Here is a 27,373-nt window from a genome sequence, read left to right as displayed (position 1 = left end):
TCGCAATTCAAATCATAATATTTTTCAAATTATTGCAATTCTATTTTTTTTTTTTTTTTTTTTTTGTCCAAATCTTTCAGCCCTACAGCCAATATGCTTTTGTTTACATCAGAGCCATGAACTATAATTTGCTACTTGGTTTCGCTAGTCATTAGGGGAAGGGACATTCCCATTCTCGAAAGCATTTCATTGGACAAAAAAATGTATACACCCCTGAGTGCAAGATGAGTCAACAATGCTTTTGTTCTATGCTGCCTTTATGTGCTTTTTGGAGCGTCAACATTTTGACCACCATACACTTGCATTGTGAGGACCCTACAGAGCTGAGATATTCTTAGTTTGTGTTCTGCAGAAGAAAGAAATTCTTACATATATGGGAAGGCATGAGGGTGAATATGAGAGAATTTTCATTTTAGGGTAAACTAAAGCACGCGTCGGCTTATTTTTTAAGGGAAGACACGCAATAACAGCGTTATAAACATGTTTCAGGTACCCAAGGACATTCTCAAAATGTTTTCAAAAAGTCCACAGCACACCTCTGCTGGACTAATTACAACAGTCCCAAACTTTCCTAATGAGCCGCTGTCCGAGTGCCACTGAGTGTGTGCCGGGACAGGGCGAGCGCCTGTCCGGTGTTCGGTTGTGTTTGCATCCTATCCGGGGGCACATCAATGTGAGATGTCGGTCAATCGTACAGATGTGAAGGTGTTCTCCGGATCTCCCCCCTCTCCATCGCACTGTGTTTTATGTCTGCGTCACAACAAGTCGGAAGAGAGAGAGAGAGAGAGAGAGGGGCAAAGATGATGGCGTCTCTCCCGGGCTGATTCTCATGCCGCTTCCCTGACAAACACGCGTTTATTGACATCACTAAAGGTAACAGAAAAAGGATGGGAACATGACAGACATAGAGAGACGGACGGACGGACAGACGGTTGCGCACTGACGCGCGTTTAATCCAGCGCGGATCTCTAAACGCGCCGACTATTCGGGACACCAGTGATTGAGACGCAGAAAAAAAAAAAAAAAAAAAAAAACTGGGCATCAGACATTTCATGTGCGTCTGAAATCTCTTTCCAGCCTCTGTGACCCCAACAGAGCAGAACACTTTAACACAGGTACATCTGCGCGCTTTCCTGTTCATATATGCTCTTTCATGCCTGTTAATTGATATGTGCATGTGCATGCCATCATATATGATGAGTTATGTGCATCGATTGGAAGAAATCTTTGCATGCATTGTGCATGTAATCAATTATTCAGTCTTGTTAGTAATAGTTCACAATCATGCATTGTTGTATCATCTGCATATATTATGGTCTGTTGCATAAGGCAGCCAATGTTTTTGATCATGTGTGGCACTGCAATATGCTCTGACTCTTCATAATTTATCCTACTGTACTGTATACTGGTGCTATGCACACAGTTTAACCCTTTATGCTGCTGTTTGCTTGTATGGAGACAAAAACATTGTACTAGCACACTAATTTTGACACTTTTGTAATTTGACATTTTTCCCACACTCTTTAGGATGGGGGGAGTCAGTGAAGGAGAGGATGTTTTAGCCAGATGGAGTGATGGTCTTTTGTACCTTGGCAATGTCAAACGAGTAAGTTTGCTGTGAGTTTGCTGCTTGGTAGAGAGAACGAGATAGGGAAAGAGCAAGTTCGGAAAAGTTTTATACTATGTGACTTGTAGCAACTCATGTAAAGCAGTATAGTATTAGTGATATTTAATTGTTAACACCCTGAAGTGCCTTTATTTTGCAGGTCGATAGTGTCAAGCAGTGCTGTTTGATCCGATTTGAGGATAATTCTGAATTCTGGGTGCTCAGGAAAGATATCCACTCATGTAAGTGAATAAATTCAAACTCTAACTTTAGATGCCAAGTGACTACATACAGTACATTTAAACTCTGTGGTACAACATCTGAATCAGAATTTATAAAATACTATAAAAACAGCAGAAAGTATCGATTACATGTATACATCTCTTTAGGTTTGTTATGACAAAATATTTAATTAAAATATACCTGGTTTGTTTATGCTGAAGTTGCACATTTTATATTATTAGTTGAAAATGAGAAAGTGAGATTGAAAATAAAACTTGGGACTGATTCTTGACATACGGGACAAAATAGCCCCAATATTTCCACTATAAGATGACTAATAGAATGTTCTTAAAGGGATAGTTCACCCAAATAATTCTGTAATCAGTTACTCACCCTCGTGTTCTTCCAAACCCGTATTACTTTTTCATCCTTGGAAGATGTTAGGCAGAATGTTAGCATCAGTCACCATTCACTTTCATTGTAAAAAAATAAATAAAAAAAAATGCAATGAAAGTGAATGGTGACAGAGGCTAACATTCTGCCTAACATCTGCTTTTATGTTCCATTGAAGAAAGAGAGTCATATTGGTTTGGAACAACATGAGGGTGAGTAAATTATGACAGAATTTTCATATTTGGGTGAACTATCCCTTTAATACAATTGTGCCATTTAATGTATTCCTTCTTATCAACATTATGACATTACATTGATGAATACCTATGAAAATGTTTAGCAGATTAATCCAATATAATTTCTTGGTACAAAAGCTGTTATTTTTGCACTTTTGTAGGATATTTTGTCCCAATACTTACAAATCAATGTGCACCAATATTTAGTTAATTACAAGTCTAAAGTGAAGAACCAAATTTGATTTGAAGTTAGACTGACTGTAGTGTTGTTTGTTGTTGTCAGTCTCTTCAGGGGGAGAGGAGGTGTGCTGTATCTGTGATGCTCCACCTCTTAAAGAACCTCTCGTAAACTGCCTCAAATGTCACCACGGTAATGAAAATGAAATACCTTAGATTTCCTAACTTTTGGGTTTCATTTTATTTCTGATCTTTTTTATTTTTAAACTATGTCTAGAAAGTAATATGTGTTACTCATATTGCATTTTCAAAAATAAATATACTAACTGTTTTGTTTTGTTCTGTTATGCTTTTTCCTGATGTTACAGGTTATCATCCAGAGTGCCATACCCCGCCCATTGAACCTGAAGTTGACCCAAACAGCTGGATATGTCGCCAATGTGTCTTCGCAGTAGCAACAAAGGTTTTACTTTGCATTGACATGTTGTATTTAGAAATGTTGACAATGTTGGCATTCAGGATCACAACCTAACACATGACTTTACAGGGATAATTCATCCAAAAATGAAAATTCTGTCATTATTTACTCTCATATAGTTCTAAACCGGTCTGCGGTTATTTTTAAAGTATATTTAAAGAATTTTTATGTTGCTCTTTTTTTACACAACCATGGTTAATAGTGAACAAGTCTATCAAGCTCCAAAAAGGCCAAAGATGCAGCATAAAAGCTCCGTAAATGTTGTCTAAACAACTCATGTGTTATATTCCAAGTCTTCTGAAGCCATATGAAAGCTTTGTGTGAAAAACAGACTAAAATTAATGTTGCTTTTCACTGAAAAGTTGCTATTCACTTAAAATTCGCTATTTACAGAAATTTAATTCGCTTTTCCCCCCTGCTGTAGCTTTGAAATCTTATTCGCACATTTTTACACATCACCGCTGGTTTGTCATAATTTACACACAAATTATTTTTTTTTATCACGTATTGTAACCTAATGAAATGCTCCAGTTTGAATATGCTGAATCTGAGAATGACGTTTGAGAGCTGCAGCTGCTAGGAAGATTTTCAGTAAATTAGGACAATTTTTCTGTTGCGAATCATTACAAATAACTATCGGATGTCCTCAGAAGACACTGTATATAGCGCACAAGTGTTCCATTGGAAAAATGTAAAAAAAAAAAAAAAGCATACAGGTTTGTATCGACATGAGAGTGAATAAATAAGGACACATTTTTCATTTTTGCTTGAACTGTTTCTTTAATTTCCTTTTCCTTGAACTGAGATGTAAAGTCTATCCATGGCTTACCGCACTTGACTGCGTATTTATTACATTGCAGCATTCTGAAGGTGAAGGCGCAGTGTGAGCTGTGCTAAATGGGCCTGTGCTTTAATCTTTCTGTCAGCATGCTCATTTCACTGGCCTGACATACTGATTTGAAGATAAAATCATATCTCCCCCACCCGCCTACAGGAAATATTAATGACGTTCCCTCAGCTGCTCGTCTCCAAATACAATCTTCAGATGAAATGGCTGTTAAATGTGCTTACATGACAGGAGAGTGTGAGGTGTGATACATTGTAATGATGAGCTTTGTTCTGTCCTAGAGAGGGGGAGCATTAAAAAGAGGACGCTTTGCACGACTCATGCAGATAATGAAAATGAGGCTGCCCTATCAGCTGTCATCTTTAGACTGGGACGCGCAGCATTTGACCAACCAGCAACAGTGTTACTGCTATTGTGCTGGTCCAGGAGAGTGAGTCCAACATACATGATTCTGACACGACTATGGCTTTGTTTGGAATGGAATACTAAGTCAAGTCAATTTTATTTGTATAGTGTTTTTTCAAAATACAAATGGTTTTAAATCAGTTTTTACAGAAAATCATGATTTAAAGAAATGTTTTGGGTTCAATACAAGCTTAATCAAGAGCATTTGTGGCATAATATTGATTACCACAAAAAATTTATTTAGACTTGTCCCTCCTTTTCTTCAAAAAAAGCAAAAATCTGGGTTTCAGTGAGGCACTTACAATGGAAGTGAATGGGGGCCAATCCGAAAACATTAAAATACTCACTGTTTCAAAAGTATAGTCACAAGACATAAACAATATGCATGTTAACATGATTTTAGTGTGATAAAATCACTTACCAACATTTTCTGTGTAGTTATAGCCAATTTTACAACTTCATTGCCATGACGATGTAATATCAACAAACACTAAATCCCTAAAACGACTGTAAAAAAAACGATGATTTAAACAAATGTACAGCTCAGATAAGACACAAGTTAGAAGAATTAATATTAGTGCTTTTATAAAATTATAAGCTTCACATTTCTGCCTTTAAACCCTCAAAAAATTGGACCCATTCACTTGCATTGTAAGTGCATCGATTTTTGCTTTTTTTAAAGAAAAGGAGGGACGAGATTAAATTATTTTTGGTGGTAATCAACATTATGCCACAAATGCTGTCAACTGAGTTTAACTTGTATTGAACCTGGAATATTCCTTTAAAAAAATAAAAAAGATGTGGTTATGGTAAGGCACTTACAATGGAAGTGAATGGAACCAGTCCATAAACGTTAAAACGATTATAGCCACAAAGCATAAACATTATACATGTTAACATTATTTTAGTGTGATAAAATCAGAGATTTACAGACGTTACAGTGTTTACCAGATTACAGGGTTTACCTGCATTATGTCATCATGACAATGAAGTTGTATTATTGGATATAACTTTAAAAAGATAGCGTAAATAAAACATTTTATTACACAATTTTATCAAACACTGACTTGCCCCATTCACTTCCATTGTAAGTGCCTAACTGTTACTGGAATTTTTGCTTCTTTTTTTCTTTTTATTTTATTTATTTATTTTTATTATGTTTTAAATTTTATCCCCTTTTCTCCCAATTTGGAATGCCCAATTCCCACTACTTAGTAGGTCCTCGTGGTGGCGCGGTTACTCACCTCAATCCGGGTGGCGGAGGACAAGTCTAAGTTGCCTCCGCTTCTGAGACCACCAATCCGCACATCATATCATGTGGCTTGTTGTGCATGACACCGCGGAGACTCTGCATGTGGAGGCTCATGCCACTCTCCACGATCCACGCACAACTTACCACGTGCCCCATTGAGAGCGAGAAGCCCTAATGGCAACCACGAGGAGGTTACCCCATGTGACTCTACCCTCCCTAGCAACCGGGCCAATTTGGTTGCTTAGGAGACCTGGCTGGAGTAACTCAGCACACCCTGGATTCGAACTCGTGACTCCAGGGGTGGTTGTCAGCGTCAATACTCGCTGAGCTACCCAGGCCCCCTTTTGCTTCTTTTTTTTTTATATAAATGCGGGATGAGTCGAAATCATTTTTGTGCTAATCAACATTATGCCACAAAAGCTATTGATTGAGCTTAACTTGTATTGAACCTGGAAAACTCCTTTAATGTGTCAAAAATGCCTTAATAGTATTTTGAATACTAGCATACTGCTCACTTCACTCTACATACATGCTTCTGATCTAGCGCAACCCTCCAAAAATGCTGATTAATTAACACCAGTGATTGAGACGCAGAAAAACAAAAAACACACGGCATCAGACAAATTCTTGTGCGGCAGAAATCTCTTCACCGTCTCTGTAACTCTGTGGTGTAACCATTAAGTAAAAGGTTTTAAAATACTTTCCTTACACCTTGAATACAAGTGTACACAACTTAATCGTTAATTTCCAAACATATTTTTCAAGGTAAAATAAAAAGTCACGAATATCAAGAACTTTTCTTAGGATTACTCCATTTTACCTCAACAAAATGTACCTTTTCATAAAAATGTCAAAATATCTGATATTTAAAAAAAAGCTCACACAATGTCATGAGGGTATATTTATTTATTTTTGTATTTTATTTTATTGTCACATGACAGCAGGATGTCTGTTGGTTACAACACCTGACTTTGATTTGTGTTGTAACTATTAATATATTAATTAATATGAATATATTAATATTATTAATAATAATTGATTCACTGCTTATTTTTGTAAAGAAATTTGAATAAAAGGTTATTCCAAACTACTTATGCCAACATTTATTTTTTCAAAGATTTCTGCTTTTAATAAGACTTAATTTTTTTTTTTACTGTCTCCGGATGGTTACACCACATAACATTTTTGAGTTTAAGCCCCTGAAAAATATAGAATTTGACTTTGAACCTGTGAAAATGTGCATTGTAGTAGAGATGTATTTAAGTAATTGTTTTGTGTGAATTATATTTTTAATGTATTTTGAATAACTTAATATATTCAGATATAATATATAATATAAAAATGAGCATCATGTCATTGAACCATATACAGAGTGATTTAAACACACACATACATAATAGACCATGTATATGGAATAGTAGATTCTCATGTTGGATGCTTTACCTTCCCAGACTGTTTGTATTGTTTTTTTGTTTTTTTTCAGAAGATTGTTGTGTCTAAACTGAAGAATGTTGTTTCATGTTAGGTGGAATCTGAAGATGTTGCAATGTGGGAGTTGTGGTCAGTGGTTCCATGAAGCGTGCACTCAGTGCCTGACCAAACCTCTTCTCTATGGAGACCGGTGAGGCTGGTGCCGTCGTTAAGCACATGCTGTTGCTAAGCTAATTCTATCTAAACCTTTTTATGTGTCTCTCCTCTTCACCTCACAGCTTTTATCAGTTCCAGTGCTCAGTGTGCACAAACGGTCCAGAGACCATCCAGAGGCTTCCAATGACCTGGTGAGATGCTTTCTGTGCTGTTACTGAACGTTAAAGACCAGTCAAACCAAAGAACTGATCTGAAGTGAATGTAATTTCTGAATCTGATGATACTCCTTTGGTTGTACTGCAGGGTAGATTTGGCCCATTTGGTGCTGTATCATCTCTCCCTTTGCTGCAAGAGGAAGTATTTTGATTTCGATCATGAAATCATGTCCTTTGCCAATGAGAACTGGGATTCTTTGCTTCTTGGCATGGTATGAAAAATAATAGTTAATCGCACCAGCATATTGCAATTTAAAGTCAGTATGAAATGGCATTCGCAACTCATTTTACTTATTGTTATTTTATTCTGATGAAAGAATACAAAGACAAACCTTCTTCTATTTTGTAATACTATTCACTGACAAATCATGCAGATAGTAAGACCAAAAACAAGCATTTAGAAAAAAATTGGGTCAGTTTTAAATTTATGTTGGCTTAAAAGCGATAGACCACCCCACAATGAAAATTCTGTCATCATTTACTCACCCTCATGTTGTTCAAAACCCATATGACTTTCTTTCTTCAGTGGAACACAAAAGGAGATGTTAAAGGGACACCCTCATGCAATTCCAGATGTGTATGGCTTTCTATCTTCTACTGAACACAAACAAACATTTTAGAAGAATATCTCAGCTCTGTAGGTCCATACAATTCAAGTGAATGGGTACCAACATTTTGAAGCTCCAAAAAGCACATAAAGGCAGCATAAAATTAATTCACACGACTCCAGTGGTTAAATATATATCTTCAGGAGCGAAATGACAGATGTGGGAGAGAAACAGATCAATATTTAAGTGCTTTTTAACGGTAAATTCTCCTCCCTGCCAGGTGGGTGGCAATATGCACAAATAATGTGAACTGCCAAATACAAAAGAAGAAGATGGTAAAAAAGGACTTAAATATTGATCTGTTTCTCACCCACACTTATTATATTGCTTCAGAAGACATGGATTTAACCACTGGAGTCTTGTGGATTACTTTTATGCAACCTTTATGTGCTTTTGGAGCTTCAAAGTTCTGGCCACCATTCACTTGTATTTTATGGACCTACAGAGCTGAGATTTTCTTCTAAAAATCTTCATTTGTGTTCAGCAGAAGACAGAAAGTCATACACTTCTGGAATGTGAAGTGAAGGATGAGAGAATTTAAATTTTTGGGTGAACTATTCCTTTAAGCAGAATGTCCAAGCTCCAGTTTTCAAAACAATAGAAGTGGATGGGGACCAGGGACTGTCAAGCTCCAAAAAGGACAAAAAAAAAAACCATAAAAGCATCCTAAAAGTAATCCATAAGACTTTTGCACTATATTCCAAGTCTTCTGAAACCAAAATGATAGATTTGTGTGAGGAACAGGTGGAATTTTAAGTCATTATTAACTGAAAATCTTGCTTGACAGCCGTTGTCACCATTCAACGCAACTTTTACATTGTATTAAAAAAGCAACTAGCACATTCTGCTATAAATAACTCTTTTTGCGTTCAATAAAAAAAGAAAGAGTCATATGGATTTTGAACTACAAAGGGTGGGTAAACGATGACAGAATTTTCATTTTCTGGGTGAACTATCCCTTTAATGTATTCTTGAGGGTAGTTTTGAATTTTCTCTGTTGTCGTTTGTGGTCTCACTGTGCTCTTACCTTTTCAAATGCATTTGTTATACAATGCATTTTATTCTGTGCTATATTTTGGTCTCTCAGCTGTCAGACACACCGAGGCAAGACCGTTGCCAAAACCTGCTCAATGCTTTAAATTCCCACAAAGACAGGTAAGAAACTGATTATATTGGCTCTGAAAACTGCTGTTCTGCTTGATTTCCATGTGTCAGCCAGTGGGTGTATCACATATTTGCAATAAAATTTGAAAAAGCATTACTGTAATAGTTTTACATTATAAGTGACTCTCCATGTAATTTCTCTACAAATAGTATTTTGTAGTATTTAAAGAAGGTTCTCCCTTTCAAAATAAGTCCATTTACATTTCCGTGCTGTCAAGATTTGTGGTTGATGCCGCTGCTACACTATCACTTATATAACTGAAATGGGTGTTTTAGTTGTCAAGTATGAGACACCCTGAGACAAAATATCAATCTGTCACAGATCCCTTAGAAACTGCAGTAGAATACCACTGTGTACCAAACCTGTCTCCAGAGGTGGGTAGAGTAGCCAAAAACTGTACTCAATTAAAAGTAAAGTTGCTTCAAAAAAATAATTACTCAAGTTGAAGTAAAATTACTAACATAAATAATTACATGAGTAAGAGTAAGAAAGTATCCAATTAAAAGAGTACTCAAGTAGTAACTCGTTACTTTCACAAATGACACAATAGACGTTTACTCCCCTATATTCCATTACATAATACACATTGAACATGTACTACAGAATTATTTTTATTATTATTAATGGAAATTCTGTCATCATTCACCATCATGTTGTTCCAAACCTGTATGACTTTCTTTCTTCCATGCAACACAATAAGGAGATATTAAACAGAATGTTTGCATGAGTCATTATTTACTTTCAGTGAATGTTTATACACTATATTGCCAAAAGTATTCGCTCACCCATCCAAATAACTGAATTCAGGTGTTCCAATCACTTCCATGGCCACAGGTGTATAAAATGAAGCACCTAGGCATGCAGACTGCTTCTACAAACATTTGTAAAAGAATGGGCTGCTCTCAGGAGCTCAGTGAATTCCAGCGTGGTACTGTGATAGGATACCACCTGTGCAACAAGTCCAGTCGTGAAATTTCCTCGCTACTAAATATTCCACAGTCAACTGTCAGTGGTATTATAACAAAGTGGAAGCAATTGGGAATGACAGCAACTCAGCCATGAAGTGGTAGGCCACGTAAAATGACAGAGCGGGGTCAGCGGATGCTGAGGCGCATAGTGCGCAGAGGTCGGCAAATTTCTGCAGAGTCAATCGCTACAGACCTCCAAAGTTCATGTGGCCTTCAGATTAGCTCAAGAACAGTGCGTAGAGAGCTTCATGGAATGGGTTTCCATGGCTGAGTGGCCATACATCACCAAGTGCAGTGCAAAGCGTCGGATGCAGTGGTGTAAAGCACGCCGCCACTGGACTCTAGAGCAGTGGAGACGCGTTCTCTGGAGTGACGAATCACGCTTCTCCATCTGGCAATCTGATGGACGAGTCTGGGTTTGGCGGTTGCCAGGAGAACGGTACTTGTCTGACTGCATTGTGCCAACTGTGAAGTTTGGTGGAGGGGGGATTATGGTGTGGGGTTGTTTTTCAGGAGCTGGGCTTGGCCCCTTAGTTCCAGTGAAAGGAACTCTGAATACTTCAGCATACCAAGAGATTTTGGACAATTCCATGCTCCCAACTTTGTGGGAACAGTTTGGGGATGGCCCCTTCTTGTTCCAACATGACTGCGCACCAGTGCACAAAGCAAGGTCCATAAAGACATGGATGAGCGAGTTTGGTGTGGAAGAACTTGACTGGCCTGCACAGAGTCCTGCCCTCAACCCGATAGAGCACCTTTGGGATGAATTAGAGCGAAGACTGCGAGCCAGGTCTTCTCGTCCAACATCAGTGTCTGACCTCACAAATGCGCTTCTGGAAGAATGGTCAAAAATTCCCATAAACACACTCCTAAACCTTGTGGAAAGCCTTCCCAGAAGAGTTGAAGCTGTTATAGCTGCAAAGGGTGGGCCGACGTCATATTAAACCCTATGGATTAAGAATGGGATGTCACTTAAGTTCATATGTGTCTAAAGGCAGATGAGCGAATACTTTTGGCAATATAGTGTATATATATATTGAAAGTGAATGGTGACTGAGACTGTCAGTCCCTAACATTCTGTCTAACATATGTTGTGTTCCACATAATACAAAGCATCACACTGGTTTGGAACAACATGAGGGTAGAGAAATGATGACAGAATATTAAATTATGGCTGAGCTATCACTTTAAAGAGATAGTTTCTTCTGCAGAACACAAATTCAGATTTTTAAAAGAATATTTTAGCTCTGTAGGCCAAAATTTTGATGCTCCAAACAGCACATAAAGGCAGCATAAAAGTAATTCATAAGACTCAATTGGTTAAATTCATGTATTTAGAAGTGATATGATAGGTGTGGGTGAGAAACAGATCAATATTTGTCATTTTTTGCTAGACAGCTGGGGGCGATATGCAGAGAAGAATGTGAATCACCAAAAATACAAGAAGAAGAACGTGAAAGTGATCTGTTTCCCTGTTTCTCATCCACACCTATCACATCGCTTCTGAAGATACTGATTTAACCACTAGTGTCTTATGGATTACTTTTATGCTGACTTATGTTTGTTTGTTTAGCTTTAAAATGTTGCCACCCATTCACTTGCATTGTATGGACCTACAGAGCTGAGAAATTCTTCTAAAAATCTTCATTTGAGTTCAGCAGATGAAAGAAAGTCATACACATCTGGGGTGGCAAGAGGGTGAGTAAATAATGAGAATTGTAATTTTTGGGTGAACTATCCCTTTAAGGGCTCTTGTCAGATCTGGATGAATTTGTCAATAAGAGGAGAGGTTTGGAAACATTTCTAGTAATTATTACAGTGAAAACGTAAAAATGTACCACAAGGACATTATATATAATGCTGAAATATAAACCAAAGCAAGATCATGCTTTATTAATGCCTTCTTTCACTATTTCATAGCTTTTAAAGTCCTGTGCGGATTCTTATTTCAGTGTAGTTACAGTTTTCAGTGTCATAAGTATTTAGATCATTAGTTTTTACAGCAGTACCGCCACTCTCTAAATGCAGAGTACGCAGCCTACGTAGGGCACCAACTCCGGTCGCAGAACACTCGCTGTGTCTGAAACTGCCCTCTATCCACTATATAGTGCACTATTTCGAGTGTCAGCTATTTTGTAGGAGTGTCTGAATTCTGAGTGAGCCACTCTTTCCCTACTTTTGTTCACTCATTCTTTCCCACAATGCACTCTAATTTCAAGTGTACATTTGATGTACACTCGACAATGGTTAATTTCCCACAATCCACCATGGGAAAGACGTGCGAGCTGGGAGTTTACTGCTTCCTTCACTCCTGCAATGTTTTATTTCATGCTGAATGTATTAAATGACTTTTTGACAAATCATTACTTGATTAAAATAACATAATAACATATAAAGAGACAAAACATATAGATTTTAAAATGTACTCTTTATTTGATAAAATGTGCTTACTCTTTATATTAACACACAGTGTATATTAAAAATGACAAACAGAATGAAGATTTATTGTATTAATAAATTATTTAATAAGAATAAGAAGACCCAATATTTTAAAATGTCATATGTGACGTTGTTTCTGTGACAGCCCCAGAGCTCCGACACTCATGTCCGAATTCACTCATTTCGTTCACTTACTGCTGAGATATAGTGCATTAACTGCCATTCACTATATAGGAAATAGTGAATGAGTAAACGATTGCGGACACAGCCACTCTCTTCTGCATAAATACTGCTTATTACATGCGGGACGCGGGACGTGGGACAAAGCGCACTGATATATTGCTGCACTGATTTAAAAATGTACACTTAAAAACTGATGTCATAAGAGCCCAGTTACATTATCACCCTGAAAAATCTCATTACACAGAAAAGCCCGTGTTAGGATTAGAGCCAAAACTTACCTCAGCGTGCTGCCTTAAATTGGAGCTGTGATTTTAATCTTGAAATATCAGCTTGTCTTGGTGTTAAATGAAGGCACTGCATGATGAAACTATTCTTTATTCACTGTGTGGAGCGAAGAAAGTGTTTCACTTTGAAGAGTTTGATGCTGCTGCAGTGATTGAGTGACAGTCTGTGACATCGGCTCAGTGCGCGCAGCTGTGTGAACTTCCGCTCTCGTAAAAGTCCCATTCAGTAATCTCTCAATAAATTATGCATTAATTAAAATTAAACCCAGTAATGTAACGACAGTAATGACCACCCATTGTAAAGAAGTAAAAGTAAAAAAACTTTTATTAGAAAATTACTAGAGTGAGAGTAAATAGTACCCACATTTAAACCTACTCTAAAAGAAAAATTTTTCCCAAAAAGTTACTCAAGTAAATGTAACGGAGTAAATGTAGGTACTACCCACCTCTGCCTGTCTCACAGAATCATGTTATTATACCTCAGGGCTATAACCACAATAGACATTGAAGGACATGTCCCTCCCAATATTCATAATAGTGGTCTACTGATATGGGGTTTTTACATGGTTGATTATTAAATTATTACATTTGGTCCCCCCAATCCTGAATATGTGATTACATCCTTGCAGTACCTAAATTTTTGTGAAATAATTTTTACGTGGCTCGTTGTACGTATAGAGACGCTACAACAACTTTTATTCACTTTCACACAACTCACGAGTAAACGGCAGATTATCAGTTCATAAACACTTACTTTTCATCCTGTTCCTCACACAGTACTATCTTATGACATCTAGCTAGGGATGCCACACGTCCCGTAAAATAAGGGATCATCCCATATTTAAAGATGAAATGATGCGTCCCGTTTCGAATCAATATGGGACGCGTTTTGTTCCATTTTTAAGATGGTCAGATAGTGTTGAAATCGTTCCAGATTGCTAATTTAACATTGATTTAAGTTGGAAATGTTGCCTATGGTGGGTAAGGGACCATCTGAAAAGTCCACACATTGTGCTAAAACTGTAGATTTGTTTTCTAAATAAATGTTCAATAAGATGTACAAAATTACACAAATCGAACAATGTATGAATACAATAATTGAGTCATAAAGACAAGAAGTACAGGTGAAGAATTTCTTTTTATTTTTTATCATTTAGGTTTAGGTTTAAGGTTTAGGGTAGGAAAGTAGGTTTTGTTTATTTAAAACTTCATTGAGCATTAACCTTAACTGCCCCATCTGTTTTGGAGAACATCTAACCTGGTTTTAGTGCCACACGGGACATTTCACCTCAAAACTACATGTAAAGAACCACATAATATAAGGTGTGATTTAGGGGGTGGGTGTTTGGGGGGTCTGACGAAGGAAGGACGAGGTTGTAGAAAGTGCTCGTAATATGAAGCTTTAATTGTAAACATTTAAGATACATTACTGTAGCTCTACTATATTTTAAGTTATCATTTCAGCTACCCTTAAAATGTGTGTTCAAGTAAATGCGCTAAAAAGAAAGCTAATTTAACTATGCACATTTCTTCCGTGCATGGAAGAGTGCAGAACATAACGTAAATGTTTAAAATCAAGTGCACTGTTCAACTGAATGGTGAAGTTTACCCTCTTTAACTTAAGGTTTTTGAACCAGATGTACAAAGCAAGCTGTCTAGTTAAAACAATTAAAAATAACGACAAAATTAAAAAAAATACTGAAATAAGAGCCTCCGTTTTACATGTCAATCAGATGTGCTCTCAGTCAGATCCTCACTGGTCAGTAGTAGAAAGTAAAAGTTGTACATACTGAGAAAAAAAGAAATAAATTGCATTTTATTTTAAAAGAAAATATGATGAAGACCCTCACATCATGTAGAGGTGTGTTATAAAATGTTCGGTGTATATATAAATAAACTATTAAGAATCATGAAGAAATAAAACAGATCACTTTATGTTTCTCTTTTAAATGTCTCGATGGTAGTGATGTAAGATAAAAAAACCTTAATCGTAAATGTACCATGCTTGATCCATGAGAAAGCAAAGTTCAATAAGACCCCATAATGATAAGTGATATTTACAGTAAATCATAGCCCTTATTCTTTTGCTCTAAGATTTCAATCACCAGTGAAGACACCATGAGCCAGGATATTGTGTTATTCAATATCCATAGTGATAACATTTTGCAAAAATGTCACCACAGTCATGTAATTTTCATGCGATCAAGCTGGTGTATTAGCAATCCAGCTGAGATTTTTATCTGTCGTACAGGTTTGTCTCGGGCAAGGAAATAAAGAAAAAGAAGTGTCTCTTCGGCCTTCAAGTTCGGGCTCCTCCCCCTCTGTCATCTGACACATCCCCTTTCATCGCTGAACAGCCAGTCAACATTGCCCACAGGAGAAGGTGAGAGAAAAGACCACACCAAGCCCTTTTAAAGGGACAGTTCACCCAAAAATGGCCATCCTTTCATTTACTCACCTTCATGTCATTGCTTCATGTTGTTTTCTTTCAAGCATGAAACACAAAAGTAGATATTAAGCATAATGTCTGAGCTGCTCTTTTTCAAAAAATGAAAGTGTATGGTGTTTTATACTGCCAAGCTCCAAAACCATTAAAGAATGATAAAAGTAGTCCATATGACTTGTGCGCTATATTCCAAGTCATTTGAAGCCATATGATAGCTTTGTGTGAGTAAATCTTTCCCTCCACCAGAGCTTTCAAATTTAATTTGTGCTTAAGTTTAATTTAACAATGGCACTTTTAGACGCAACGCACCAGGTTTGATGTCATTGATGGAAAATTTAATTGGTTATCATGTGTCATGTGACAATATATGATGTAACAAGTTTAAGAAAACATTGAAAAGACATTATAAATTCTCCACATTCTATGGAAAACAGAAGCTCGGTCATTCTGCCTAAGATCTGCTTTTATGTTTCACAGAAGAAAGGAAATAATATTGGGTTGGATTAACATGGGGGTGAGTAAATGATCACAAAACCTTCATTTTTGGGAGAACTGCCCTATAGAACAGGGCTGAACACACAGTTACAGTGTATCATTTTGGATTTGACATTGAAGTCAATTGTTGTCTTTGCTCCAGCCCAATGTCACTGTCCTGCCAGCGGAGAGCCATGGGTCCAGAGGCCCGTAAATCAAAGCGTCGGGTCATTGAGACACAGGTCAGTGAGTCTGCCTTTAACAGCAACAATCAAAAGATGTCTGGCAGAGGCCAAGCCCCCCTGCATCAGTAATGAGTCTAACGCATTCATGAAAGAGACCTACCATCACCTTTTTAGATTGTTTTCCTTTTCATGTGCATTAGACTTGTTTTGCAAAAGAAAACAAAATGCTTTACTAGTATGTCATTCCAAACATAGGCTTATACGATATCTAGATTGCATGCTTCTGTTTAGAAAAGAACAAGAATAGGAGTGGGAAGGTTTGGCAGCCTGGGGTTTCATTAATTTGTTTAGTTGAACTTTACAACTGCAGTAGATTAGAGTTTTAGATTCCAAGAGGCTCTGGCAAGTTTACAGTCCAGCTTTCGAAATGGCTTTCAGGTTTAAAGGGTCACGGCACCAGAAAAGCATGTCAACATGAATAATGCCTCTTTGGCTCAATGCATTGCACACTTTTCACAATAACAGGATGCAGAGTTGCATCAAAAAAATCCCAATACTGTATTACAATGTTGATGTGAGAACTTATTTTCCCTTTTCCACCTTAATACGTCCAAAGGCTTCATTTCGATGGAATTTTTTCTGCCCATATATCATCAGGACTGCAAAGGTTTGAGGTGCTATATCATGCTGTTATTGTCCATTGACTTTGGAAGTAATTAAATGTGCCACAGAGTAATGCTGTCATTTAGATTCAGCATGTGTACTGGCACTCTAACACAGCGCTTCCTAACACTGGTATCATACATGCTATCCATCCATCCATCTATGATGAGGCGGAGGGCGTGGCCGGGCTGTGAGTGTGCACGGCAGGGGTGGACTGGCCATCGGGAGAAACGGGACTTTTCCCGATGTGCCGGCCATGAAATGGGGCCGAATGGGCAGCGATAAACTTAAATGGGCTGGCGCGATATGCAGAATGGGCCACAAAACGGTGGCACGATATGCCGAATGGCCGCAGCGATATGCAGAAAAGGACAGCGACAACCCCCCGCCTCAACAATTTTTGGGCCAGTTTCTATGTAAAATCCCGGGCCGATTTCTCTTCCCAGTCCGGCCCTGGTGCACGGAGAGAGAAATAAAGGGGAGCCGGTGATGCCAGTTCAGGAGAGTGAGAGACACACGCGGCCATGTAGTCTAATTATAGACAAACATAATCTGAACAAATTGTATGGTTCTGTTCCGGCTGCTGCTGGTAATCTGCACGAGTCTGTGTTTGTAGCTAGCTAGTCTGCTTAGCATTGCTTATTCTTATATGTTCATTGTTTTATCCTTTGCCATTTTACCACGTACTTTAGTTTTTTTTCCCCTGCTTTTCTACTGTTTCAACTGCGAGTATTTTACAACGTGCACCCGTTTCTCTCTTTTTTTCTTTTCTTTTTTTCGCTTGTCTACATCTTGCATCTCGACTAAATGCATTAGTTTCCTCCTCTGTATTTTACAAGCATTATGGCATCAATCTCAAACATCTGCTGATTTGGAACCACATCGATCTCAAACCCTCGCTGCTCAAGAACAACCATAACAACAACAACAAACAATTGCGGTAAGTCATGGCATCCACTCATGTTATTTCTTCCCGCACTGCATGCCACATGTTTACTATAGCTTCTTCCGTCAGCAGTGAGGGATGTGATAAATGTAAGGAATTAGTCAGGCTGACGGAGAAGTTTAATGAGTTAGAGACACACATCCGAATGTTAGTGGAGGTCAGTGAGAAAGAGAAGCCAGTAGATACTGTTTCGGATGCGGGTAGTACAGCAAGCAACACGCACTTTGGTTCCGGCTGTAGAGCCCCCGCTGCAGGGCGTTTGGGTGACATCTCGACAGCATACTCGCTCAGCAAAGTGACACTACTCTCCCATTCCTGTTAGGCTTTCCAATCGATTCCCCCTACTCAGTGATGCAACAACTGAGAATCATGTTGAAAGAGCCTTGGTAATAGGTGATTCTATTGTGAGGAATGTGGAAATAGAGACTCCAGCTACTATTGTTAAATGCATTTTGGGGGCTCAGGCATCTGACAATCAGATCAAATTTACATGTGCTGGCTAATGCTAAACGTAGATTTTCTAAAATTTGTATTCATGTCGGCACTAACGATGTCCAGCTTCACCAGACGGAGATCACTAAAGATAATGTTAAAAAGGTGTGTGAACTTGCAAAAACAATGTCAGACACTGTAATATGCTCTGGTCCCCTCCCTGCTCATCATGGCGATGTGGTTTGTAGTAGATTAGTGTTACTGAACAGCCGGATGTCTGAGTAGTGTCCAGAGAATAGCATAGGATTTATAGACAATTGGAAGAGTTTTTGGGGAAGACCTGACCTGCTAAAGAGAGACTGACTCCATTCCTCCAGGGAAGGTCCCGCTCTCCTCACTAGTAATTTTGCTCATAGTCTTAATAGTGATAGTATTTGACTAACTGGGGCCCAGGTCAGGAAACAGACAAACTGGTTAATCCGAACATCTGCTAGCTGCCTTGAGACGTCACACAGGTCACATAAACTACAACTTATAGAGACTGTATCATCTAGATATCATATAGAAACTGTGTCTGTTCCCTGAACTACCAAACACAAACCCCTCGCTTAATAATTTAGAAAACATTTGATTAAGGTCAAACTTGAAAAAGAAAATAATAATACATTTATTCATTTGGCAGACGCTTTTATCCAAAGCGACTTACAAAAGAGGAAAACAAGCAAATCATCTTAAGGAGACAGTGGTATGAAAAATTCCGTATCACAAAGTTTCACAAGTATCAGAATAGTATTCAAAACAGAATAACACGCAGCAGGAATTTTTTATTTTTTTTAAATGACTGGTTAAGTGCTCATGGAAAAGATGTTTTTAGTCGTTACATAATTATAATAATAACTTTTGAAGATAAACATCATATAAAGGTAGGGCTTCTAAACATTAGACCTCTTTCAACCAAAGCACTAATTGTAACTTAAATTATTGCAGATCATAGTTTGGATGTGCTCTGTTTGACTGAAACCTGGCTTAAACTGGATGAATATTAGTTTAAGTGAATCTACTCCCCGAGGTTATTGTTATAAACATGAGCCTCATCTGAAGGGTCGAGAAGGAGGTGTTGCTACAATTTACACTGAAGATTTTGGTGTTACTCAGAGGACAGCCTTTCGAACTAATAATGCTTAATGTGACACCGTCAGATATAAATAAAAAATCTCTGTCGTCTTTTGCCCTTGCTACAGAATATAGATCACCCGGGCCATCTTCTGATTTCCTTTGTGAATTTGCTAATTTCCTATTAGATAAAGTAGTTACTGTAGATAGAGCTTTAATTGTTGGTGACTTCAGCATTCACATAGATAATGAAAATGACACTTTGGGATTATCATTTATCAATATTCTCAACTCTCTTGCAGTCAAACAAAATGTGACAGGACCAACTCATCGCCATAATCATACGCTAGATTTAATTCTGTCATATGGAGTTGATGTTGATACTATAGAAATTCTACCGCAGAGCAATGAAATCTCAGATCATTACCTTGTCTCTTGTTTGCTAATGTCACTCAGTCTACACCATGCTATTGTTCAGGTAAAACTATTCTTTTGACCACTAAAGATAGCTTCACTAATAATCTTCCAGAATTGTCTCATATACCCAGTAAGCCAAAAAGTCTAGAAAAATTTGATTTAATAACCAAAAATATAAATACAGTCTTCTGTAGCAATCTTGATAGTGTTGCCCCCCTTCGATTAAAGAAAATGTAAGAAAAATGCCCACAGCATGGTAAAATGATCACACTCATGCTCTCAAGAGAGCAGCTCGGAAAATGGAGCTCAAGTGGAAGAATATAAAATTAGAGGTATTTTGCAGTGCATGGAAGGATAGTGTCTGTAGCTACAGACAGGCACTAAAAGATGCAAGGTCATCATATTTTAGCAAACTCATAGAAAATAACCACAACAATCCTAAGTGTTTATTCAGTACTGTGGCTAAATTGGTTAGGAATAAAGCCTCGACTGAACCAAATATTCCATCTCAGCACAATAGTAATGACTTACAGTAATGAATAGTAACTAAATTTCTTTACTGATAAAATAGAAATAATCAGAAATAAAATAGGAATTATGCAATCAGCTGTCACAGCACCTCAGGAAACAGTGTCTCATAATTTTCCTCACAAGCAACTTCAATCCTTTACTATCATAGATCATGAAGAGATAACAAAACAAGCCACAACATGTATGTTAGATACAATACCAACTAAGAGGTATTCCTTGTAATCTCAGAACCTCTTCTTAATATTATTAACTCCTCGTTATCCTTAGGACATGTCCCAAGAAACTTTCAAATGGCAGTAATCAAATCGCTTATTAAGAATTTAGCTAATTATAGACCGATTTCAAATCAACCATTTATGTTGAAAATACTAGAAAAGGTAGTGTCTTCCAAACTATGTTCATTTCTACAGAGAAATAGTATATATGAACAATTTCAGTCAGAATTTAGGCTCCATCACAGTACAGAGAATTATCATAGTTACAAATGACTTGATCTTATCATCTAATCGTGGCTGCATTTCTCTTCTAGTGCTTTTAGATCGTTCTGCCTTTGACACAATAGATCACAACATTCTCTTGAATATGCTGGATAATTATGTTGGCAATAGTGGATTTGCATTAGCATGGTTTAGGTCCTATTTATCAGACTGCTACCACTTTGTATGTGTAAATGAGGAATTGTCAAATCAAACAAAAGTTAAGTATGGAGTGCCACAGGGATCAGTTTTAGGACCTTGGCTTTTCTTCTTATATATGCTTCCCCTGGGAGATATTATCAGGAATCTTGGAATAATTTTCCACTATTATGCCAATGATACACAACTTTATATTTCTTCTAAACCCAACGAAAATTCACAATTCTCCAAATTAGCAGAGGGTATCAATGAAATCAAAGATTGGATGGCCAGAAATTTCCTTCTACTCAATTCCGACAAAACAGAGGTACTAATTACTAGACCAAAAACCTCTAAAAATAAGCTGCTAAAATATAATTTGACTCTCAGTGGATTTACTGTTACATTGTCTGCTACGGTGAAGAACTTAGGTGTTATATTTGATACCAATCTGTCCTTTGAAAATCAAATTACCAATGTTTGTAGAACATTGAGTTAAAATATTGCTAAGTTATGACACATGCTCTCTGTTGCTGATGCCGAAAAACGAATTAATGCATTCATGACCTCAAGACTGGATTACTGTAATGCATTACCGGGAGGATGTACTGCAAATTCAATAAATATACTTAAATTGTTTCAAAATGCAGCTGCCAGAGTGCTGACTAGAACCAAGAAATATGATCACATTAGCCCAATTTTATCGTCGTTACACTGGCTACCTGTTAAATTCCGTATTAATTCTAAAATTCTGTTAACTACATACAGAGCTTTGAACGGTCTTGCTCCACAGTACTTAAGTGACCTTCTACCACACTATATTCCATCACGTTCATTACGATCACACAATTCAGGCCTGTCAATAGTTCCTAGAGTATCAAAATCCACAAAAGAAGGTAGATCCTTTTCCTATTTGGCTCCAATACTATGGAATAATCTCCCTTACAGTGTTCGGAATACAGACACTCTCACTCAGTTTAAGTCTAGACTAAAGACTCATCTATTTAGCCAAGCATACACCTAATTTATCCTTCAACTCACATTTAGGCTGCTTTAGTTAGGTCTGCCGGAACCAGAAACATTTCACAGAAACATTTCTCATAATCTATAATTCTGCAATAAATGTAATGGCAACTATGCTAATATTATTCTATTTGTTTCCCTGTCTCAACCTCTGGATTCATATCAATGCACCTCAGGTTACCAGAGCTGGACAGATCCAGCTCCGTTCCTGCTTGGTGTCGGACTCCACTGCTATGTGCCGCTGAATGATGATGACAAACTACAGCCGGTGCGAGCCAGACATCACTTCAGTCTTTTACGATGGACTTCAGAGGATGAACTGATGCCAACTCCAACTGTAAGACATCGGATACTTCATATGCCACTGCCTAAATGTTGGACTTAGGATGGACCCCACCGAACCTCACTGAAATGACCTGCCAGTTGAACTGTGATGCACCTCAATGATCTCTGCCTGCATCACCTTTGTTTATTGATGGACTACACTCTTGAAATGGAATACATAGACTATCAATTAATTGCCAACAAAAGCCTTCATAAGCCAACTAACAAAGGACAATTGCATCTATGGATTTCAAAGACATTAGTCATTAATCTACAGTTCATATAAAATCTTTGTTTAAACACTGGCCCTTAACACTTACTTAGTTTACACATTTTAAACCATGACTTGCACTGTACACAAATAACTAATATTGGCATTATATTCATGCTGTTTAGCCTGAGGGGAACTGGCCCCCACAGTGAACCTGGTTTCTCCCAAGGTTATTTTTCTCCATTAACCAACATCTTATGGAGTTTTGTGTTCCTTGCCACAGTTGCCTTCGGCTTGCTCACTGGGGTTATAAATACAATTGTTATTTAACTATTTAATTTTTTATTATTATACACAATTTACAATTCCACAATGATGACTCTAAGAATTTATAGATATTACAGTTTCATTTTCTGTTAAAGCATGATTTTCTGTAAAGCTGCTTTGAAACGATGTGTGTTGTAAAAAGCGCTATACAAATAAAAATGACTCGACTTGACTATGTTTCTGCCAAAAAGTTAAAAAAAATAAAAAATTCTGTCTACATATCGCAACTTGAGGTGTGCATCAATGCTGTTTTGTTAAGCAGTGGTTTCCTCCATGGTATCCTCCCATGAACACTATCCTTGTTCAGTGTTTTTCTTGTAGTAGACACATAAAAATATATTTTAGCAAGCTCAAGGGATTTCTGCAGATCTTTTGCTGTTGCCCTTGGGTTCTTTTTCACTTCCTTTAGCATTGCATGATGTGCTCTTGGGATGATCTTTACAGGGCGCACACTCCTAGAGAAGGTAGCAACTGTGCTGAATTTCCTTCATTTGTAGACAGTTTGTCATACTGTGGATTGGTGAACATCTAGGTTTTTAGAAATTGTTTTGTAGCCTTTTCCAGCTTCATGCATCTCTAGAATTCTTCTAAGACCCCATTCCACCTGGTATTACGATGCGTCTCGGGTGATCCGATAACGTGGTCAGGTGAGACACATCACTGATTACACCTGGTCCCTTAAATGCGTCTCTTGTGACCACTTGTGTTCAGATTTGGATGGAGGCTCTCGTGATTGTGTATGCATCCACTTTTTGAAATTTTCCGATCAGATGCTTATTTCCTTTTAAAGCCTCTTGTAAATGGCAAAGTTTAAACTCTTGCTTTAGTGCAGGGGTTAATTGACAGGTGAGGGGTGGTGCTTCACTGCTGCCAAGACGCATACAGGACGGATTTGCGTTTACACCTCAAATGTGAATGCGAAATGCATGTGTTTTTTATTTTATTTTTTTATTTTTTATTATTTTATCCCCCTTTCTCCCAATTTTTGGAATGCCCAATTCCCACTACTTACTAGGTCCTCATGGTGGCGCGGTTACTCACCTCAATATGGGTGGCGGAGGACAAGTCTCAGTTGCCTCCGTTTCTGAGACCGTCAATCCGCGCATCTTATCACGTGGCTTGCTGTGCATGACACCGCAGAGACTCCCAGCTTGTGGAGGCTCATGCTACTCTCTGCGATCCATGTGCCCCATTGAGAGCGAGAACCACTAATCGCGTCCACGAGGAGGTTACCCCATGTGACTCTACCCTCTCTTGCATCCAGGCCAATTTGTTTGCTTAGGAGACCTGGCTGGAATCACTCAGCACACCCTGGATTCGAACTCACGACTCCAGGATTGGTAGTCAGCGTCAATACTCGCTGAGTTACCAGTGTGGTGTTTTTGACCACATTCATGTGTGGGTTTTGTGATCCGATCCAGTTTAGACATGTATGTATTTACGGCTGACCATATGTGATTGGACCACCCGAAATGCATCTTAATACCAGGTGGAGTTGGGGTCTATGATCCTCTGACATTCACATTCACTCTGTCAGTATCAAGACTAGACTGTGAAAGTTTAAATGGTATATTCAGTACTGACAACAACAAGTGCAATTATTTGTTTGTCATTACTTTAAGCAGATTGTGTTTGTCTATTATTAGGACTAAGGAGAGAATCAGACAATATTTTATGAACATTAATGCAGAAATGCAGGTAATTCGAAATGCTTCACATACTATTTCTTGCCACTGCATTTATAATACTTGATCATGTCTTTTTAGACTTGTCCACCGGAAGCTGCGACAAACGCTATTGATCTAGTGCCATGTTGCCATGGTTATGTAGATGGGACAAGCCTGTATAACCACAGAAAACCAGAGGAAGAGATGAGCCTGGGGTCAGTAGCATGTTTATATGAGAAACAGCACATGTAACTTTGTCTGAGCTTCAACTTTGAACTGAAAGGATTTGATGGAAATTCATGCCAACTACTATAAGTGTTATTCCAAATTTCAGAATGGTATCTTTATTAATCTGTTAGCCTTACATGTGCATTTCTACTGTAAAAAGCAAATGTAATGGACTAAAATAATATTTATGTATTACAGTTCACCTCCCAAGAGAATGTTTGCCCTCTATCACCCTTCATACAGTGGATCTCAGGACCTGTCTAGAACGCTGCATTATTACAGGTCTGTGTAGACAATATGCATTGAAATCAAATAGAGATGTAGTTAAACAGATGACAGTGTGCACTGATTATAAATGTAGTTAAACTGATAGTTCATCGAGGTTTACTTAACCTCATGTTGTTTTAAACTCCTATGACTTTTTTCTTCTGTGGAACACAAAAGGAGATGTTTGGTAGAATGTAAGCCCCAGTCACCATTCACTTTCATTGTATGTAAAAAAAAAAAAAATATATGTTTTGAAAGTGAATGGTGATTGAGGCTAACATTCTGCCTAACATTCTGCCTTATGTGTTCCACGAAAGAAGAAAGACATATACGCTTAGAAAAACATGAGGGTGAGTAAATGAGGAAAGAATTTTATGTTGGGGTAAACTATTCCTTTAAGTAGTAACATACTGTATGTGCACTTTTAACATGTTTTTGTGTTTGTTTGATTCAGTGCCGAGGACCCTTGTCGACTTCCAGCCCCCTACCTTCCATTCTCGCTGTCCTCTGCTCATCCTCCAGGGCAGCGGTTTGAAAACTACCCCTCTCTCTTCCTGCGTGACGTACCACCCTACTCCAGCACAGTAGGCATGGGGGAACCCACGGCAATGGGATGGGGGGGTGGGGACGCCGTCAGGATCCTGGCCAGACGTATAACAGCCGACGGAAAAGTCCAGTATCTAGTGGAGTGGGGAAATGTGTACTGAGAGAGAGAGAGGAGCAGAGAATATTTGTGGAAGAGAAAGAGGTTTAAAAAAGGAGATGTACAAAGAGGAAAGGGCCAGAGACATCAGGATGCATCATTAGGGTTTGCATGGTTACGAGAAGAGGTGTGAAAGCATCACTGAGCAGGTGTGGGTGTTCTGCGGTCGTTTCAAGAGCAACAGCAGAAGGGAACGACATCAAGTGAATCCAGGTTGAGCTACACAGCAGCTTTACTCTGAGATTATACTGTTATAAAACTCCTTTTTACTTTTAAAGTGTCTCCTATATTTTGAATACTGTTAGAAAACGCCTTTAGAATGCCTTGAACTTTATGATCATGATTTGTAACACATAAGCTGTTCATTGCCATCACACGTTCATGTACTACTCACACACTACAAAAAATACACAGCAAAAAAGGATTTGCTTACTTAGTTTTTTGACTCATTTACCAGTAAAAACATTTAAACAATTTGAACAAGAGACATTTACTTAAAAAGGAAAATCACATAAGATATTAAGCCTTGTTTTCAGATAAATCTAGCAAACTTTAGTTAGGTTTATGCTTAAAACAAGAAAAAAACTATTTGCAAATGGGTTAAGGAAAATACATTCCTATTTATTCCTTTCTAATTATGTTTGTTTTTCTTACCCCATTAAATTTTGTAAGATTAGAAGTTGATACATCTTAAAGTAATTTTGCTTCTCAAGTAAACATATCTTGTTTTAAGAATGTTTAGATATTTTTATTGGAAGACAACACAATGTATTTTTTTTTTTTTTTTTTTTTTTTTTGCTGTAATTTTGGCTTGTTTTCCAGTAAAAATATAATATCCTAAAAACAAGAGAGATTTACTTGAGAAGTATATTTCAGAGAATATATCTTAATTGAAGTTAGTTTTCTTAACCTGTTGGCAAATTGTTTAAGTATAAACCTCACTGAATTTTGTTAGATCTATGCTTAAAACAAGGAGATTAGGAGTTTAGTTATTTTTACTGGAAGAGAAGACAACACTTTTTTTTTTTTTTTTGCTGTGTAATTTTGTCTTGTTTTACAATAAAAAAATATAAAATTTAATAAAATAAGATAGATTTACTTGAGAAGTAAATTTGTGTAAGATCAGAGAGTGTATCTTAATTCAAGTAATTTTTTCTTACTCTGTTGGCAAATTGTTTTGTATAAACCTCTGAAATGAATTCTGCTTGATTTATACCTAAAACAAGGGAGAGAAAAAACAGCAACTTGCCAAGGGGATAAGAAAAAATAACTTTTCAAGATTCAATATATATTCTGAGAACAGTGAGAACGTAATATCATATGCAATTTTGTTCTCAAGTAAATATATCTTGTTTTAAGGAGAGTGTTTAGATCATTTTTACAGGAAGACAATTCAAGAAAATGTGACCGTCCTAAATGTTCCATTTCAGGAAAGTTTTATCATGTGGTCACACCAAGTGAGTGCCCATGTAAAAATATTTATTAAAGTCATAAATAGTCAAAGTATCCTTCAAATTTCTCATGATGGATGGCAAACATTTTTAAACTGTAGCAGTTTGTCATCATATGCTATTTAGACAGTGAATTTAAATTAATTTTGGCCAACTTTAAGACTGTGATCTAAAACCTCCCTAACAATTCTTAATGGGCTATTACTTGTATCTAATTGAAATATGATAAATATTATTATTACTAATAATATGAAGGGGAAAAAAGTCTGCCAAAATATATAGTATA

General features: G+C 37.5%; 1 protein-coding gene across 1 annotated transcript; it reads left to right on the top strand.

Annotated features, from left to right (window-relative positions):
• Positions 1 to 686: 686 nt before the first annotated feature.
• phf1 (PHD finger protein 1) lies at positions 687 to 26,250 on the top strand. Its single transcript, XM_051720269.1, has 15 exons — positions 687 to 1,115; positions 1,528 to 1,606; positions 1,767 to 1,848; positions 2,741 to 2,827; positions 3,003 to 3,097; positions 4,241 to 4,389; positions 7,142 to 7,237; positions 7,326 to 7,394; positions 7,507 to 7,630; positions 9,114 to 9,181; positions 15,317 to 15,448; positions 16,149 to 16,227; positions 24,538 to 24,653; positions 24,865 to 24,948; positions 25,388 to 26,250. Exons 2-15 carry the CDS (start codon positions 1,529 to 1,531, stop codon positions 25,638 to 25,640), a joined length of 1,512 nt encoding a protein of 503 aa, XP_051576229.1. The 5' UTR covers positions 687 to 1,115; position 1,528; the 3' UTR covers positions 25,641 to 26,250.
• The last annotated feature ends 1,123 nt before the right edge of the window (positions 26,251 to 27,373 follow it).

This window comes from Myxocyprinus asiaticus, chromosome 16 (assembly GCF_019703515.2).
Source record: "Myxocyprinus asiaticus isolate MX2 ecotype Aquarium Trade chromosome 16, UBuf_Myxa_2, whole genome shotgun sequence".
Classification (NCBI taxonomy): Eukaryota; Metazoa; Chordata; class Actinopteri; order Cypriniformes; family Catostomidae; genus Myxocyprinus; species Myxocyprinus asiaticus.
Note: the sequence above shows the minus strand (reverse complement) of the source record. Positions and strands in the feature narration are given on the sequence as shown.